General features: G+C 31.6%; 2 protein-coding genes across 2 annotated transcripts; one reads left to right on the top strand and one right to left on the bottom strand.

Moving 5' to 3' along the window:
• The first annotated feature begins 6,816 nt into the window (after positions 1-6,816).
• On the top strand, positions 6,817-9,558 carry LOC122586131 (MYB-like transcription factor ETC1). Its single transcript, XM_043758238.1, has 3 exons — positions 6,817-6,900; positions 8,068-8,155; positions 9,368-9,558. The coding sequence occupies exons 1-3, from the start codon at positions 6,846-6,848 to the stop codon at positions 9,453-9,455; spliced, it is 231 nt and encodes a 76-aa protein (XP_043614173.1). The 5' UTR covers positions 6,817-6,845; the 3' UTR covers positions 9,456-9,558.
• Positions 9,559-10,298: 740 nt separating this feature from the next.
• LOC122611197 lies at positions 10,299-11,462 on the bottom strand. The gene is made up of 4 exons (XM_043784216.1): positions 11,330-11,462; positions 10,987-11,181; positions 10,557-10,892; positions 10,299-10,459 (listed from the first exon to the last, which is right to left on the bottom strand). Exons 1-4 carry the CDS (start codon positions 11,460-11,462, stop codon positions 10,299-10,301), a joined length of 825 nt encoding a protein of 274 aa, XP_043640151.1.
• Positions 11,463-16,760: the final 5,298 nt, after the last annotated feature.

The following is a 16,760-nucleotide window of genomic DNA, read 5'->3' as shown; positions in this document are numbered from 1 at the left end:
GGTTAAAAACTATAAATACAAAGGATATATAACTACAATAAAGTATAAAATTTGAAGTTAAAAGTTCTATAAAAGTAATAAAAAATCAAAATGTTACAATGTATATAAAAAAAATATTAAAAATAACAAAATACAAAATATACAAGGACAAACTAAAAAATATAAAAATAAATAAGGCTTCAAGTCTAATATGAAACTAAAAAAAAAGTAAAGGGGTTACAATAAACACCAAAAAAAGGGGGCCACTTTGTAGTTTTTTTTTTTTTTAAAAAAAAGGATAAAGACAAAAATCAAGTAGATGGGTTATCTTAGGGGTGATCATGGGCTCAACCCGTGCTTAAACCGGCCCAACCCGTAACCCGTGAATTACCAAAAAAGTAACCCGAGGACCGACCCATGTTTCATTGGGTTGGTCTGGTCCGGGTTAGCATGCGGGCTCGCATTTTTTGCGAATCAACCAGTAGCCCGTTAAAAATATATTTTCAATTGTTTATTACGCGTCAGTACCTTCTTGTTTAATGTTTCGGCTAACGCAAAACTCGTAAGCCCATATTATTGAACTTATTTTTCAAATGGTTTTAATGACAATCCTTTAAACTTATTTTCTTCTTTTACCAAAAGCTATATAATTAATTCAACATGAATGTCATGTTTCAAATATGAAATCAACACCAAGCAAAACTTATGTTTTAGTTACAAATTGAGTTTAAAAATCACCATGAACAAGACATAAAATTGATATTTATATGGTTGAATATTGACAAATTGCCTCTGCCAATTGATAAGATTAACAATGTGATCCATATAGCTTAATGTATGAATGAAAAAAAAAAAGTTTGAATAATTATAAATTGGGAGTCTTTATAAATTGATATTCAACTGGATTTTGAATTTTTGATAATCTTGTATAGAAATAGGAACGCTTTTGATAATGTGCATAGAAATATGAACGTGGTTACATACTTGCATAAAATTAGGAAACAAATCAAATATAAACACATATAATATCTTGTTGAAATTATTAAAGTTTGGAGCTTGGCGGGTTTACGAGTTTTTGTCGGGCCAACCCAGCCCGACACGAGAAACCGAATTTTTACCATTTTAAGGATCGTGGCCCAGCTCATTATACTTCCGGGTTGTTGCAGGTTCGATTTTTTCTGCGCCGATTTTTCGGGTTTTACGGGCTGGCCCGTATTTTGATCACCCCTAGGTTATCTCATGGTTTGAACCAATAATATCCCGAAATAATTAAACCTCTCAACGAATCCATCGAACTTTAATTGTGTTCGATAGATTGGTTTAATAGATATATTTGCTATTTATTTCATTTTAGTAGGACAAAAGCAAAAAAATTACTATTCATGTCCAATTGTATTAATATAAGAAATAATTATATAATAAATAATTTTAATCTAAATAATGATTTTAAGGATTTTTGGAATTTTTAAGATTCTAATATATCTTATATATATATATACTAGAAGGGTCCTTGCGCGATGCAGCGGATGTTGAGAAAAAGTTGTGGCTAAATGCGACCAGGGGCGGATGCAATGTAATGTTAGGGAGGGTAATGCCCTCGATGCAGCAAAAAAAAAATTACAACTAGTAGTGTTAAATTTTTTGTAAAAGCCCATATGTTCTTCTAATGCTCTCAGCCCAAATTTGTGATGCCCTCATCTCATGTCAGCCCAATCCAAAACTCTAAATAATAATCCCTATTTTTATATTAGAAACTGATTGTATAACATGGGGGGAAAAACCCGGAACGTCACGTCAAATTGTCAAAAACAAAGCTAACAGAGAGTAGCGACTCAACCGAATGAACGATCATCTTCTCATTACCTTCCCAATAACTTTTCAGTCTTCTCCTTCGTTCCTCAATTATCCTTCTGAATAAGGTAAGTGGAAATCTTAAATTGTTTTTTAATTGGGTTAACCGTAAAAGTCTAATTATATGATTTATTTCTGCCAGTAGCAATAGATTATTTAGAATTTTTAGATCCGTCACATTATGTGACGATACCTTTATGTTGTGTGTAACTGTGTATATACGAACCAAACACATGGATTGTATATGTGTATATAGTAGAACTAAGCATGAGATGCGACGAATAGGAATAACATATTTAATTCATAATTTATAATTATTATGATATAAAACGATGCTCAAGCCCCTGAATAGCTTGTTGATTTTTTGCAACTGAATTCATCCACTTTAGATAAGTTTCAACCCATTCGATTGTGTCATTTTTAGTTAAAACTTTAGCTTAAACCATTTGACCAATTAGAGATATAACATAGCTGAAATCAACCCATTTATATACCAAAAGATCAAATTTGCAACCTCTAAATACATGATGAACACGATACCTGTGTATAAGTAAAAATCGAGAAGAACCCGGTTCTCATCAACCAAGGGAATTCTGCCATAAATTTAAACATCATTAACCATTAGATTACAACTGAACGATTTATAAAATTTAACTATCTCTGTAGCTTAAGTGTTGATCACACCCTGGGCCACTCTTGATATCATGGTTCTTGAACTTCTCAATCATATTTGGTATATTGAAGTGATGCATGTGAATCATGTATCATAAGACATAAAACTAATACTCCCTAGATACATGTATGTCTCAGATAATAAACATTTGGCATAGAAACATTTCGAGTAAAAAATTTGTTGTAACATTTTCTATCTTTATGTCATGATTCAAGTAAAAGATTGTCAAGTAAAGCTTTAAAGGATGGTGAGAAGCCATATCTTAGTTTTAAGCAAGACATAAATCGAACCTGCAAAGTTCTTACTTTAAAGCCCGTTTTGGTAATTATTATATCGGGAGATTCTTTTACGCTCTTACATTCCCTAGCTGTATACAACACCGAACGTCGTCCCCGTTTGGGATCTTGGTATTTTAAATTTTCTATTATTGAAGCTTATATTTGAGATCCAAGTATTCAATATTTTTAATTAACAGACACTCTCATATTATCTAACTATCGAAGCACCCTATTATAGGATATCGAATACATCTAAAATCAAGTATTACAATTTTCACGAATCAACAAATAAAACGCAAGAATATACCTAAATTTTGTTTAATCCAATCCATTGAGGTTAGACTATTAAAGCTCATAATTTCTGGAATTTGATATGATGGATTAACATGTTCCTTTACAACAGAATTTCATCTTAAAATATAAAACACCAATGTAAAAGTTTCAAATCTTAAATAAATATATAAATAATGGGAAAATTCAGATAATAAGATCCGATGTGAATTGAATTGGCAGATAATCAACAACAAAAAAAAAAAAAAGAGAATTAGATATGATTTGTATAGCATTTGAAAACAAAGAATTCATTGATAAATAATCAAAGAAAAAATATTAAGAAATCAACCTAACTGATGAACCCCTAAAAATAAGAAAATTGGATCCCCCTTCTTGAAGAAACGGATGAGAACCGAAATCTGATTAAAAACATTGAAAAAAGCCTTCCGATTCTAATGGTGGTGATTGTGTGCGTAGGGGATGATGGTGGCGATGGCGGCCGAGATCGAGAGGGAGGGTATTAGGGTTCTTGGAGCGAATGGGCAGCATTTTTTGGGTGGGAATTCTTGGAGCGTGAGATGATATTACAGATTTTAAGTTAAAGGGTAATTTAGACATCTCAAGTTCTGAATGTCTTAAAAAGAAAAAGCCAATCTCCTTTATAAAGGAGTATAGATATATATACTAACTTATCATCTTGGGTAATACCCAGGCATATCAAAGATATTTAGGTGGTAAGCATACAAAATATGTATACAAAAATACATCACTACTTACATCTTTATATATAAAAGTTGACCATCAAAATAAAAACCATAGAATTGTTATCATGCTATAACTGAAAATTGTAAAAGATATGACTAACACCTAGGGGTGAGTACGGTTCGGTTTAGGTCGGTTTTTGACTAAAACAGAAACCGAACCGTTATAATTCGGTTTTTAAAAACTAAAACCATTGGTTTTCGGTTTTTTCGATTTTGGTTTTTTCGGTTTGAGTTTATTTCAGTTCGGTTTTTCGGTTTTAGTCGGTTTTTAACCACTTGTGGTTTGGGTCAAATTGAGCTTGAAAAGTTTACAAGTTTATACCCTATAATTACACCATAATTAGTTTCAACAAGTTTTCAAAACAATATTAGCAACAATAACACTACAACAATGACAACAAATCCATAAAAATAAGTTGTACAAACTTCAAACGAATTTTATATAACTATTTATATCTTTTACGCGTTGTTTAATTATACATTTATTAAACTAAATCAATCTTGTTGCGTATTTTCACTTAAACATATAAATGATATTATTATATACACCTAAAAATGCGAATATATTAACATATTTACTACAAATTAATAATAAAATGATATAAATATAAAATAAAATAAACAATATATATTTTTGGTTCGGTTCGGTTTTTATGTTTCGGTTTTTCATTAGAAACCAAAACCGAACCATAACTTTCGGTTTTTAGAAAACCAAAACCAATGCTTTTCGGTTTTTTCGGTTCGGATTTTTCGGTTTTTATGGTTTTTTCGGTTTTTGCTCACCCCTACTAACACCCAGAATAAATTATTTTTACGTGGGACAAAAACGTAAAAATGTTGATTAAATAGATAATAGTTATACATCTTACTTATATTTCTTTTACTATACGAATGTCTAACTATCATTATTGAACTCATACCAATGATAAAGAAACATAATTAAGAAAACTAAACTAAATTAAGTAACATAATACATATTTTTCAAAACCAAATTTTAATTGCAACAAATGATTATGATCAAGTTGAAAAGAGAATACAAAAATAAGAATGAAATGTATGTTATTTTAAAAATATGAAATATTATTAGATCAAAAAATACGTTATTTTACATTAAGTTTTTTTATTTTTGAGAAACTTTTTAATAATGGATTAAAAAACAAAATTTAATATGATGTCATAAATACAATAATATAAAAAAATTTTAGTTGATAAAAAAAAGTCTAGATATGCCAAATAAGTTTTTTTCTACAAATAATGATGTAATTAAAATATTGAAGTGATCATGTGAAAACCAAAAAAAGAATTAGAATTGTGAGAACCATTAAAAAATCATCTATAAAGGTAGACCCTTAGAAATAAGGGTTACACCCGTTCCGTATTCAACCAACACTATCTATTGGATTGCCGCCCATAAAATTTATATCATTAAGGATAGGGCAAACCCTGTATTGTATCCATCCGTTTTCAACACATAAACTCATATAGCTTTTTATTTTATATTTTATATTTTTTTTAAAAATTTTTTATCAGATGAGATTTTATTTTAAAAAAGTCAAAAAATAAAAGTACAAATTAAATATTAAAAAACCAACCAAAAAGGAATAAAATAGAGGAAATATAGTGGTTCCCACAGTTCTCACATTTGTTTTGATTCGCTTGTTAATCTACCATATATATATATATAGTTTCCTTATATTGTGAACCATTTTTTTTTTATAAAAACCATGAGAAGTCTTAAATAATATATTTGTTCACATGTGTTTTAATGTTTATTCACATGTGAAATGACATAAAAAAGTATGTTGTAGAAGAAACTTTTTTGAAAAACATTCAAAATAGCCTTTTATGAACTTGTGAATGAATATGTTCACGTTTTCGTTCACATGTTAACAAATGGGTATATATAAGGTTTTGAAAAAAAACTTTCTTCTACGACATATATTTTTATAACGTTTCACATGCGAATGAACAAAAAAAATATGTGATCCAATACATTATTTAAGAGTTCTCAACGTTCTTAAAAAAAACAAAATTGGTTCTCAAAATAAGGCCCTCCTATTATATTATATATATATATACATATATATTCTTCGATAATGATAGACGAAGAAAATAGAGCTCCAGTCATGGTTTCAAAATCTCCTTCTTATTATGTAATTTATTGTATTCTTCATTTGCTATCAAGCATTTTACTTGATGTCTTGCCAATAGGGTTGGTGGCTCATTGGTAAGGTCTTTGACCTTAGGGGTACCATTTAAATTCAAGTCCCACTTCCCATATTTGTGAGGTGGATTAATAGGAGTTGTTCGAGAGTCCTGAGTTTTATCTCAGACATGCGTGTAATTTATGAGTAGAAATAAATTAGAATGTCATTTAAAAAAAAAAAAATTTACTTGATGTTTTTTTAGATATATATTTTCGTTCCAAAAAAAAATAAGTTTATATGAGTAAAATGAATTGTATAATAACAATAGTTTATGAGAAGCTGACGTGATATAACATGACGCTGCTATGAACTTAATTGGTAAAGTACGTCCATGACATTACCGATGCTCTAATGTAAAAGTCGTTAGAGTCACAACGAGCATAGTTGCTAATAATATGGTGGTATATATGGTGCCATGGTGGCGATCGAACATATCATGTTACTGTTTACGAAATGTGATTTATTGGTGGTAGATAGATACAAATATATGATAGCGGGTCGTGGTTATCATTTAGCTTAGTCTTTAAAGATGGACTATTCAAACAAAAGCTATGGGTTAAAAATAGCTACCAATCTTTGCCTCTGACCCAATCAAACAAAAAAAAGTTTCGAATTATATGAAATCTACCTACCATTCTTTAGTCAATTGCTTTTCTTTGCTTATCTTTCATTCTTGTATTAAAAAGTTTGAAACCCCGTGAAGAAAATTTGATACAAATGTGTTTATTTCTATCTATTAATACAAGATTTTATTTTCCTCACTTCCCACACTATAAAAGCCTTTTCATCATTATATGTTATCTTCAGTTACTCAATTTTAATGGCTACTTTGAACAAGCACTCTACTTGTAATGACGTCTCTTCTAATACCAAAGGTATTTGTATCTCTAAACTCCTTTTACTCTCTTTACATGTATTGCTTAGAGAAAGACACGATGCTAATCATATTGACTTCATTAGTTGTACTTCAAATAGATAAAAAAAAAAAAAAATTGAATTTAATTTTATTAACATTCAACATTATTTAAGTCATGATTACCAAGAAAAAGGAAAAAAAAAATTATTTAAGACATGATATGACAAAATAAGAATGCAAGTTGGGTTGAAAATTTCGACAAGTTTGCATAGGATGATAGTGTTTTATTTATTTATTTATTTATTATGGTCGCTGTCAAATATAACCCTTGTCCACCATCCAAAGATAAAGCTAAATATTCAGATTAGTGTAGTCAATTAGTTTAACTCACAGTGTTAAGGTAAACAATAAAAAAAAAACTCACTAGGCCTCCTACATTTGGAGTTAACATACTTTTATCGGTCTGAACATCGGTCTTACTATCTTAGCACACATATTTATAAAAATTTTATGCAAAACCTTAATTACTCTATATAATATTTGCAAATTACAACATATGTTTGTAGTTTGTATCACAGAGTATTAGTTTTTCTAATCCAGAAGAAGCCACATTATTCCCCATTAAAAAAGTAGGATCCAGTTTTGTTTGTGCTAATCAATCCGGGTTTAACCCGGAATGTTTAATTAAAAATTTAAAACAAAAAAATATATCAAAATATATATGTATGTAATTTGTTGTCAATACATTATAATCTGATACGGAGATAGCAACATACTTGTAAAGATGAACATTAATATATAAACCGATTAGGGTGATGAAAATTTAATAAGTAACTATCATAATTTAATGGTAGATGTGAAACTAAAATTATTTAGATGCAGCCGATTAAAATTTCATATTATTTAAAAAAATAATATGAAAAAAAATGATATATTGCATAATGTACAAAATAGTTTTTAAAAAAAAAAAAATCTATAATGACATCATATCTTTTTAAAAAGAGCGTAGAAAGAAAATGATGGCATGCTACATAGGTAAAAAGTTTACAGAAACAATCTTGTTTTATTTATATATATAAGAGAAAGAGATTTTATCAACAACTTTTAATCGTTTATCATGGAAACCAATAATTACTATGTACCTACTGTAACTTTATATTAATATTTGTAATGTTGTTAATTGCAGAAGAGCAATCTAGTCAAGAATCTAAGCTTGGATTTTCAGAAGATGAGAAAACTCTCATTATGAGAATGTTCAAGCTTGTTGGAGAAAGGTAAATTGCGCGTCCAAAAGATCGACTATTCCTTTTGTCTCAAAAATATTGTTTTCATTTGAAGTCTTTATATTATAACATTGACCTTAACTAGTATTTGCATGTCTTATATAATACTTGTTACATAATGTATGAATAGATAAAATTTTAGATATATTTTATTGCTATAATGTTCATAATCAAATATTTTATAACGCAAATAAAAATATCTAAGATGAATGTTAAAAAATATAGATTTAGAAAATCAAATACGAGGACGGTGGGGAATTATATATTGACATTTATATGTTCAAAATTTATTAAGCGGTTTAAATTTACCAAAGTATTCTATAAATGGAAATGGATATTTAGGCATCGTTCAACTTTTATTTAATAAACTTAATAGTTAGATATGAATAATTGAGTAAATTTTATGTTTTTTTTATTTAATAAATAAAAATAACTGTCAATTTTATAGTTTTTTTAGTTACTATATACAGAAATTATTTATATTAATACCCAATTACTAAAAAATACGAGCTCCTAAATTGTTAAATTTACAAACACGGAATAAAACTTTATATTATTGTACACACTTCAAAGCTGTGACAGACAGATTATTTTGGAAAAGGATTCCCTCAAGTTAGACTAACATGACTAGTCATGTTAGGCTAATCTTGGCGCTTGGATGAAAATCAAGGGTCAAGATTCAAAGATAATGATTGAATCTTAGCCCTTGATTTTCAATCAAGGGTCAAGATGTCCTGAACTTGACTCAAGTTATAAAAATAAGTTAAGAGAATCCTCCTCCGATTATTTTAACGTACAGACACAACTATGGCCTATGGGTCCCAAAAGTCAGCTAAGCTGATCACTGGTGGTCAACAATGGCGTGTTATAAGTGTTTATATGAGTATAAATTTGACTATAGAAAATAATTTACTGTTTATAACGGCGTTAATTAAATATTCGTTTTAATATTGATTTTATTGCATAATAATAAACTCACCATATTTGTAAATTATAATTGTTAATCCAACGGAAATAATTGTCATATTAATGTTTTTAAAATTAAATTCTAAGATCAAGTCCAATGTTTCATATAAGCGTAAAATATGTTGTCATTTTAAAGAAAAATGCTTTAGATGTAGATACCGATTGTTTAAAACCAATAATGGTCATAAAATTTTTACAAACTTTGGAATGGAAGTAATTCTGGCATGAAATTCTTAGGTGGTCGTTAATTGCTGGAAGAATTCCTGGAAGAACCGCAGAAGAAATTAAAGAGTATTGGATTTCAAGATTTTCCTCGAACAATTGAGAGACCAGATGTAGGCATGGCTTGTAGCATATAAAATCCTATCCCTGTATGCATTTTATGTGTTTTTAAATGCTTTGATGTTGAATAAATGGGTGATTTTATGTTTTAGGTATTTAACATTGTAAATTTATTATCTGTTATACAAATGAAATGAGCTAAAGGGATTTTGGGCCAACAACATGCAAGAATAACAACTCTTGTATCACATGCAAGAATAACAACTCTTGTATCACATAAGACTAAGCAGAGTAGTCCATTAAGGGAATGCCCCTTCTCCATCCAAATCTTGACACATGGCACTCTCCAATCATTTAGGGCATTTCCCCATTCCCTTGGGGTGGAAGAATGTCCTTTGAGGCATTCTCTATTTTTTTTATTTAAATTAAATTATATAAAACATACTACATTTTATTAAAAAAAACATCACACTAAAAAACATTACATAAAAAAAATATATAAAACTAATCAGAGTCGTCATCGTCGGTGCTAACATAATCTCGAAAATCGACGAAGGGATCGATTGGAGGCTCGAAGTCATGTGGTGTGTTCGCCCAAAGATGGTCAACCAAATCTGCCGTTAGCATGTTGTGGGTTTCTCAGTTTTTGACGGTATGCAGATTTTGGATCCGAACTTCCATTGGAGTTTGGTGACTCCAATAATCGGGATTTAGGCTCGGTTCTTGAGCGTTGTAGTCTTGGCACACGGCTTTGCCTTCGTTTTCCAGAATCATATTATGTAATATGATACAAGCATAACAAACATCCTGAATGGATTTTTTATCCCAATATAGCGCCGGATGTTTTAGAACCTTCCATCGTTTTTTAAGCACACCGAAAGCCCGCTCAATACCCTTTCGTGTCAACTCTTGTTTTTTTCTTAAAAAGCCTTCTTTTTTCATCAATCGGGTCGGAAAACGTCTTCACAAATGTAGCATATTCAGGATAGATGTCGTCGCCCAAATAATAGCCCTTCTCGTAATGGTTTCCGTTTGCCGAAAACGGAACTGCAAATACAAATAAAACATACAAAAATTGACTCAATAATAAATTAATATTTACAATTACACATTAATAATTAAACTTTTATCATTAAACTTGTACCACTAGGTGCCAAGCCGTTAATAATTTCCTCAAGAATCGGCGATGCTTCAAACACGTTGATATCATTGTGCGAACTTTGCTGTCCAAAATAAGCATTCCAAATCCATAGATCGTTGGATGCTACAGCCTGCAGTATCAATGACGGTCTACCCACATGACCGCTCGTGTAAGTACCTCGCCAAGCCGTCGGACACATCTTCCATGGCCAATGTATACAATCAATACTACCAATCATACTGGGAAAACCAAGAAGTTGTTCATGGACATAGTACATACGATGCAGATCGGTCGGAGTTGGTCTCCGTAGGTATGTTGGCCCATAAATTTCCCGTATACCTTTGAATGATATATATATATATATGTATAAATACTCTGTAAAAATATATATAGTATAAATAATTAACTATATATACACTGTAAAAAATATTACCGATACAAAATTTTAGACACGCTTCCCTTGAAGTTCGCTCAGACATCTGCAAATACTCATCAAGAAAATCACTATTTACGCCGTATACCAATTGACGAATTGCAGATGTACACTTTTGTACCCCGGTGAACCCTCTTCTCCCAGCCCGGTCATATCTCGTCTGAAAATATGGGTACCTAGCCTCCGAATCACCAACTATTTGCAGAAATAAAGGTTTTGTCATACGAAACCTTTTTCTGAAAAGTCTCGCGTTGTATCGCGGTTGATCATCAAAGTAGTCATGCATCAAACGCGCATGTGCTTCAATACGATTGCGGTCAACTAGGACCCTTCGATTAATGACTGGCAGGTTGGTCAACAATCCGGCGTCCAAGTAGTTCGGCAGCTCGAAGAATCGCATTTTGGACACGATCTTCGTAATCGTCGTGACCGTTAGAAGATCCAGATGAAGATCCAGATGAATCATCGGAATCCATATTGTGATTTTGTAGGAGAATATGTAAATGTATGTAGTTGTGTTCAAAGAAAAAGTTGAAGAAAATTAGAAGAAGAAGAAGAAGAAGATAGATAGATAGAAATGTGTTTAATATATGTATGTATATATATAAGGTTGAATTATTTGGTTTAAAAAAAAAAAAACAATTTTTTTTTGTTGATTTCAAGGGCTCCAACGGCCAGATTCCCACAAAGAAACAAAAAATTAGACGCGTTACATTTGAGAAGGGCAACATTTTTCTCTCACCGGAACGCCCCCCGGGGCCGAGACCCGGCGTTCCATGGGAGTTCCCGGGCGTTCCGAACGAAATCCAACGCATAAAACGGGCTACTCCCTTCAGTCTAAACAAAGATTGTACACTATATTCACGGGGATTGGTTTAATTGTTGGCCAAAATTAAAAAAAGAAGATTCATTGCAATAATTTTGAATTTTGTGGTACTATATATTACAATGAATATATTTTTAATACTAGTCTTATACTTGCACGGTGCGTGGTTGTTTAATAATGTTGATTGGAGTTTTGACCCAGAGTAATGTTAAACAACCGTGCAACAACTCTCTTGATGTACTATCATAAAACTATATTCACTTGGAGTAACTTTAGGTAGAATAATCAACCATTAAAACTATACTCGCAATAACACATGACTATTTTAAGAGATGCTATACTAGCATTGCATATAGAACCACTTGTGCTTTGGCAAAGTGGTCACCGTGTCGCCAAATTCTTTGACTGGTCTCACAGGGCACAGGTTTGATTACCACAAGGGGGTTAATTTGGTAGTTTACCTTGACGCCATCCCAACACGGGGTTATGCGGGTGTTTTAGGCACATAGGACTAAAGGGTTCCTATGAACTTACCCTTCTTAATATTGCATATAGATGTAACTATAGTTATTACTTAGAAACCCTTCATTCATGACATCATACATGTCAAAACAATTAATTTGAAACGGATCCAAGCCAAATGTTGAAACCTTCGTTGGATGGGAGACTTTCACAAATCAATATCAATTTCAAGAAAGATAATTATTAATTTATTAACCTCAACTAAACCCAAGAGATTATTGGAGTTGATGGTACATGCCTTGAGTTGCGTCATGTCAACTTCTCCTTGTGTTCGGAAATGACCATCCGTTTACAAAAACATATAAAAAATAGATATACTCTTAAGTCAAAAAGAAGATCGAATAATAGTTCTATTATCGTATTCTTTTTTCTCGTTTACACACACTAAAATACCATTAAAAGCATTATATGTGGTTTTGGATTGGAACAATTAGCTTCAAACTCCCATCTGCATTAGTGACATTTTAGCGCAGCTACTGCACGTGTGTGTTATGTTGGGCAAGACTTTTACGTGTCACGTTCGTCTACCATAGTAGTCCATTTGGTTATGCGTGAGTTCACTTTGGCTTCGGCTTTGCATGTTTATAACCACTGTTGTAGATTAACACATTTAACTAACCTTATGTGTTTAAAGAGGTCAATAAAACTAATAGAATTGTTAACAGCAAATACGGAGAACAGTCAACAGCAACTATCAAGAAGCTCACTGTACGTACATAAAAAAAAGGGGCTAATTAATTGGAAAATCCTTCAACTTGTCACTAAAATCTATTCTGAGACTCGAACAAAAAAAGGTTCTATTCGGGGGAAGAAAAACGGCTAAAATCTCTTTTATGGAGTTCCGTACAAGTAGCCAGTTAAAAATAGGGCTAATTACTTAGAAAGTCCTTCAACTTGTCACTGAAACCTTTTCTGGGGCTCCAACAAAAAAAGTTCTATTTGAGGGTATGAAAACGGCTAAAATTACTATTGTGAGGTCTCGTGTAAGTAGCCGGTCAAAAAGTATTTTGAATGTAATTTCTCTTTTATTTTATTTCATTTAGGATTACATGAATATTCCAAGTCATATATCTATACAAAACACCAATATATATATATATATATATATATATATATATATATATTTCTTGGTTCCATCTCCATTCCATCTTCATAACCTCCGACCACCCTACCGCCGACACCACTTAAATCCGACTACCCTTTTGACATTACAGATTTGGGATGCCATAATCACATATTCCCTATGGTAACGTCAGCTCATCATTAACATCACTAGTATATACTAACATCATCGGAAAATCAAAAACAACAGACAAATTTTCCGGCCACCCCAACAACACCACCACAAAGATCCAGCCACAAAACTCATGAAACAGTTTGAATAATCTTGATTGTATCTTTGTCCCCATTTAACCATTCTCATGTTCAACTCTTATTAAACAACCCAAGTTAAAGATTTGAACATTTTACTTAACACCACCACTGCAAATCTCCATAGCCACCACCATAAAGTTTATGATGCCGGCAGCGGTGGTTTTGAAATGGAAGTGGCTAGGTACAAGGGAATATAAAAAAGTGGCTAATTTGAAAAAAAAAACTTGTTGGAGCCCCAAAAAAGGTTTTAGTGACAAGTTGAGAGACTTTTCAAGTAATTAGCCCTTAAAAATAAGGATAAAATCGGCTAGCTACTGTACACGTCAGCAAAAAGTGGACACGGTCCTACTATAGTAATTTTAGCCGTTTTCATACCCTCAAATAGAACTTTTTTTTGTTGGAGCCCTAGAAAAGGTTTCAGTGACAAGTCGAGGGACTTTTCAAGTAATTAGCCCTAAAAAAAATTATGGAGTAAAACATAGAACATAATATTTCATAGTTTAAAGCAAAATAGAAAGAACGAAGACCCGATTAGACCAACAAAAGCATCATTCATTATGTCCTTCTACCTGTGATTGTCTGCGATGCTACTAATTACCCGGGCCATGACGTAGAAAGTATAAAGAAGACTAGCAGCCTGAAGCATGAAAAACCGTCTAAGAGAAAAAAAATATCAAGATGTTTAGATAGTGTTGTTTGAAACGGGATTGGTGCAAAATTGTTGTGTAAGGCATCCTAGGATATGCGATTTGGAACTAATTATTATGTTTCTAGTGAATTTGGATCAATAGATTATGGATCAATGTTACACATATTATTCAAATCACACATTAAAACAGCCTACAATACAACAAACTACACTTACATCAAAAAAGGCAAAAGCATCATCAACATCGCAGATTGTGAGAGCATGCCTCAAGAGCAAAAAAACCATTAACTGTCGAACAATGACGCAAAATTTAAAGCACATGGAATTCTTGAATATGCCAATTATTGTTAGTTCCATATTTGGAAAACTTATTATGTTTCTAGTAATGATTAATGTCGAAACCGTTAAATCATTAAAAGACTGAAACTTACATATCTTAAATCAACATGTAGAACTTTTCAAGTCTGAATTTTACTGTATTTGATAATAATAATAATATCATCAATTCTAACAACCACAAGAAATTATACTAATGGTTCGGCAGATATGACAACAAACCAAATAAAAGCAAGGGAAGAGGAGAATTCTTCTAATCCGGGGTACACCATAAGCATCATCGTAACCATTTTGGCAACGGGATAACAGATAGAAACTTCTTTCTTATTATGCCCAGGAAAGCAAGCATAAGGCCCAAGTGTAGCTGCTATATGAGTGAGTAAAACTAATTAAATCCCGTTACAAAATCCTATCAGGAAAAAGATAATTAATTCAAAGGAAAGAAACATTTATGTTTTAGACTCGACACTTAAGTATATGAGTATATCTAATCATAAACCTATTGCAATGTGGAGTGAGGTCGCTTCCTTGTTACTTGTTGTATGAAATCTACTGTCATACTATACTCTCAAACTCAAATAAGTTAAAAATATGCAAAGAAAAGCATACAGATTCTTAACAACTGAATTAGTTAGTAAAAGATGAATTTGCCACACCAACCACATACCTCATGTGTCCAATAGTAAGTACCAGTTTTCGCCGTCATCATCTCTCACAGTTTCTTCCTTTGCAAGACCAAAATCTGCAAGCTTCACTTCTGATTTGTAGTGAGCAATAAGCAATAAGTTATCTACATCAAACTTTCAGATATTTCATTACCGAACAAATAAAAAAAAAATTACAAAATACTCATCGATAGATTATTCATAAAAAAATAACAAAATACTCATAAAAAAGAATCAAAATTTCATCCCCATTCCACGCCACCAAGGGTTATGATTTTTCAGTATCACATTTTTCTATCATAATGCCAATACAAACACCCCTTACTAAATAATTGAAACGGAAAATATTGACTGAAAACAGAAGAAAAAAATAAATACCAGTCATTAAATAACTTAGGTATCATCATAAAAAAATATCTAAAAATCCAGCAGAAATAGAAAACCTTAAAAACAAGTAAATATGAAATGCGTTTTTTCATTGAATTTCTCACGACTCACTAACATAACTAATAAAAAATTAAAATTAAATTTGTGTTTGATTCGCTATTACCAACTAATTAAACAATTAATTTCAACAAAATTTCTGATTTGGTTTGTGAATGAATTACGAATAACTTACCTATGGGCTATGACCAGCCCAATTGAACAATTATAACCCAATATGATACTCGTACACTACTCGTATAACCTAACTGACACCAAAATATTATGCTCATTATTTATACTCTGTGATACCGTGTCTGTATATACGAGTACGTAGATACTCATAAGCAACGATGGAGAAGGTAAACGCATTCACCATGGTTCCATCGTATATCATTACTCGAATTTTATGTCATCTCCCGTCCAAATCGGTTGCTCGATTCAGATGCGTTTCAAAGAGTTGGTTTTCTCTTTTGACAGACCCAAAATACATCAAAACCCATCATGAAACCCTTAATTCTAATCACCTCATCGTCACATACAAAAATCCTCATTCACGATACAGATAGTTGTGACGGAGATTATAATAGTTATTTGTATTTACATTCGCCGTCTCATGATCGTGATGACCCTTTTATATTAAAACCAACCAGATTTCCCATAACATTGCATGGGTCTATAACTTTCAAAGGTTCTTGTGACGGTGTTGTTTTGGTGTCGGATGGTAACATGGATTATCATGAAGGACTCGTGCTCTTAAACTCGACTACTAGGGAATCCCTACGATTGCCGAAACCTAGTGATTTTCCAAAAAAGAGTAATAAGGAGTCTTTACGCATTTACAGCAAGCATGGAGTTGGTTATGATTCAGTTACGGATGATTACAAGGTTGTTACCCTCACTTACTTTAAAGGTATATACATGATAAATATAATTATAGATATTTTCACGTTTTTAGTACTACCATTTTTTTTGTCTC

The sequence above is a fragment of the Erigeron canadensis genome, chromosome 1 (genome assembly GCF_010389155.1).
Source record: "Erigeron canadensis isolate Cc75 chromosome 1, C_canadensis_v1, whole genome shotgun sequence".
NCBI classification, from domain to species: Eukaryota; Viridiplantae; Streptophyta; class Magnoliopsida; order Asterales; family Asteraceae; genus Erigeron; species Erigeron canadensis.
Note: the sequence above shows the minus strand (reverse complement) of the source record. Positions and strands in the feature narration are given on the sequence as shown.

What these genes read in the sequence shown, in the direction of transcription:
- LOC122611197 (XM_043784216.1), bottom strand. Translation starts at nt 11,462, where the DNA reads ATGGATTCCGATGATTCATCTGGATCTTCATCTGGATCTTCTAACGGT. An exon ending in GATTGTTGACCAACCTGCCA is followed by an intron (nt 11,182 to 11,329) that starts GTCATTAATCGA and finishes TTCTGCAAATAG; the next exon opens with TTGGTGATTCGGAGGCTAGG. An exon ending in GTGTCTAAAATTTTGTATCG is followed by an intron (nt 10,893 to 10,986) that starts GTAATATTTTTT and finishes TATCATTCAAAG; the next exon opens with GTATACGGGAAATTTATGGG.
- LOC122586131 (XM_043758238.1), top strand. Translation starts at nt 6,846, where the DNA reads ATGGCTACTTTGAACAAGCACTCTACTTGTAATGACGTCTCTTCTAAT. An exon ending in CGTCTCTTCTAATACCAAAG is followed by an intron (nt 6,901 to 8,067) that starts GTATTTGTATCT and finishes TGTTAATTGCAG; the next exon opens with AAGAGCAATCTAGTCAAGAA. An exon ending in TTCAAGCTTGTTGGAGAAAG is followed by an intron (nt 8,156 to 9,367) that starts GTAAATTGCGCG and finishes TGAAATTCTTAG; the next exon opens with GTGGTCGTTAATTGCTGGAA.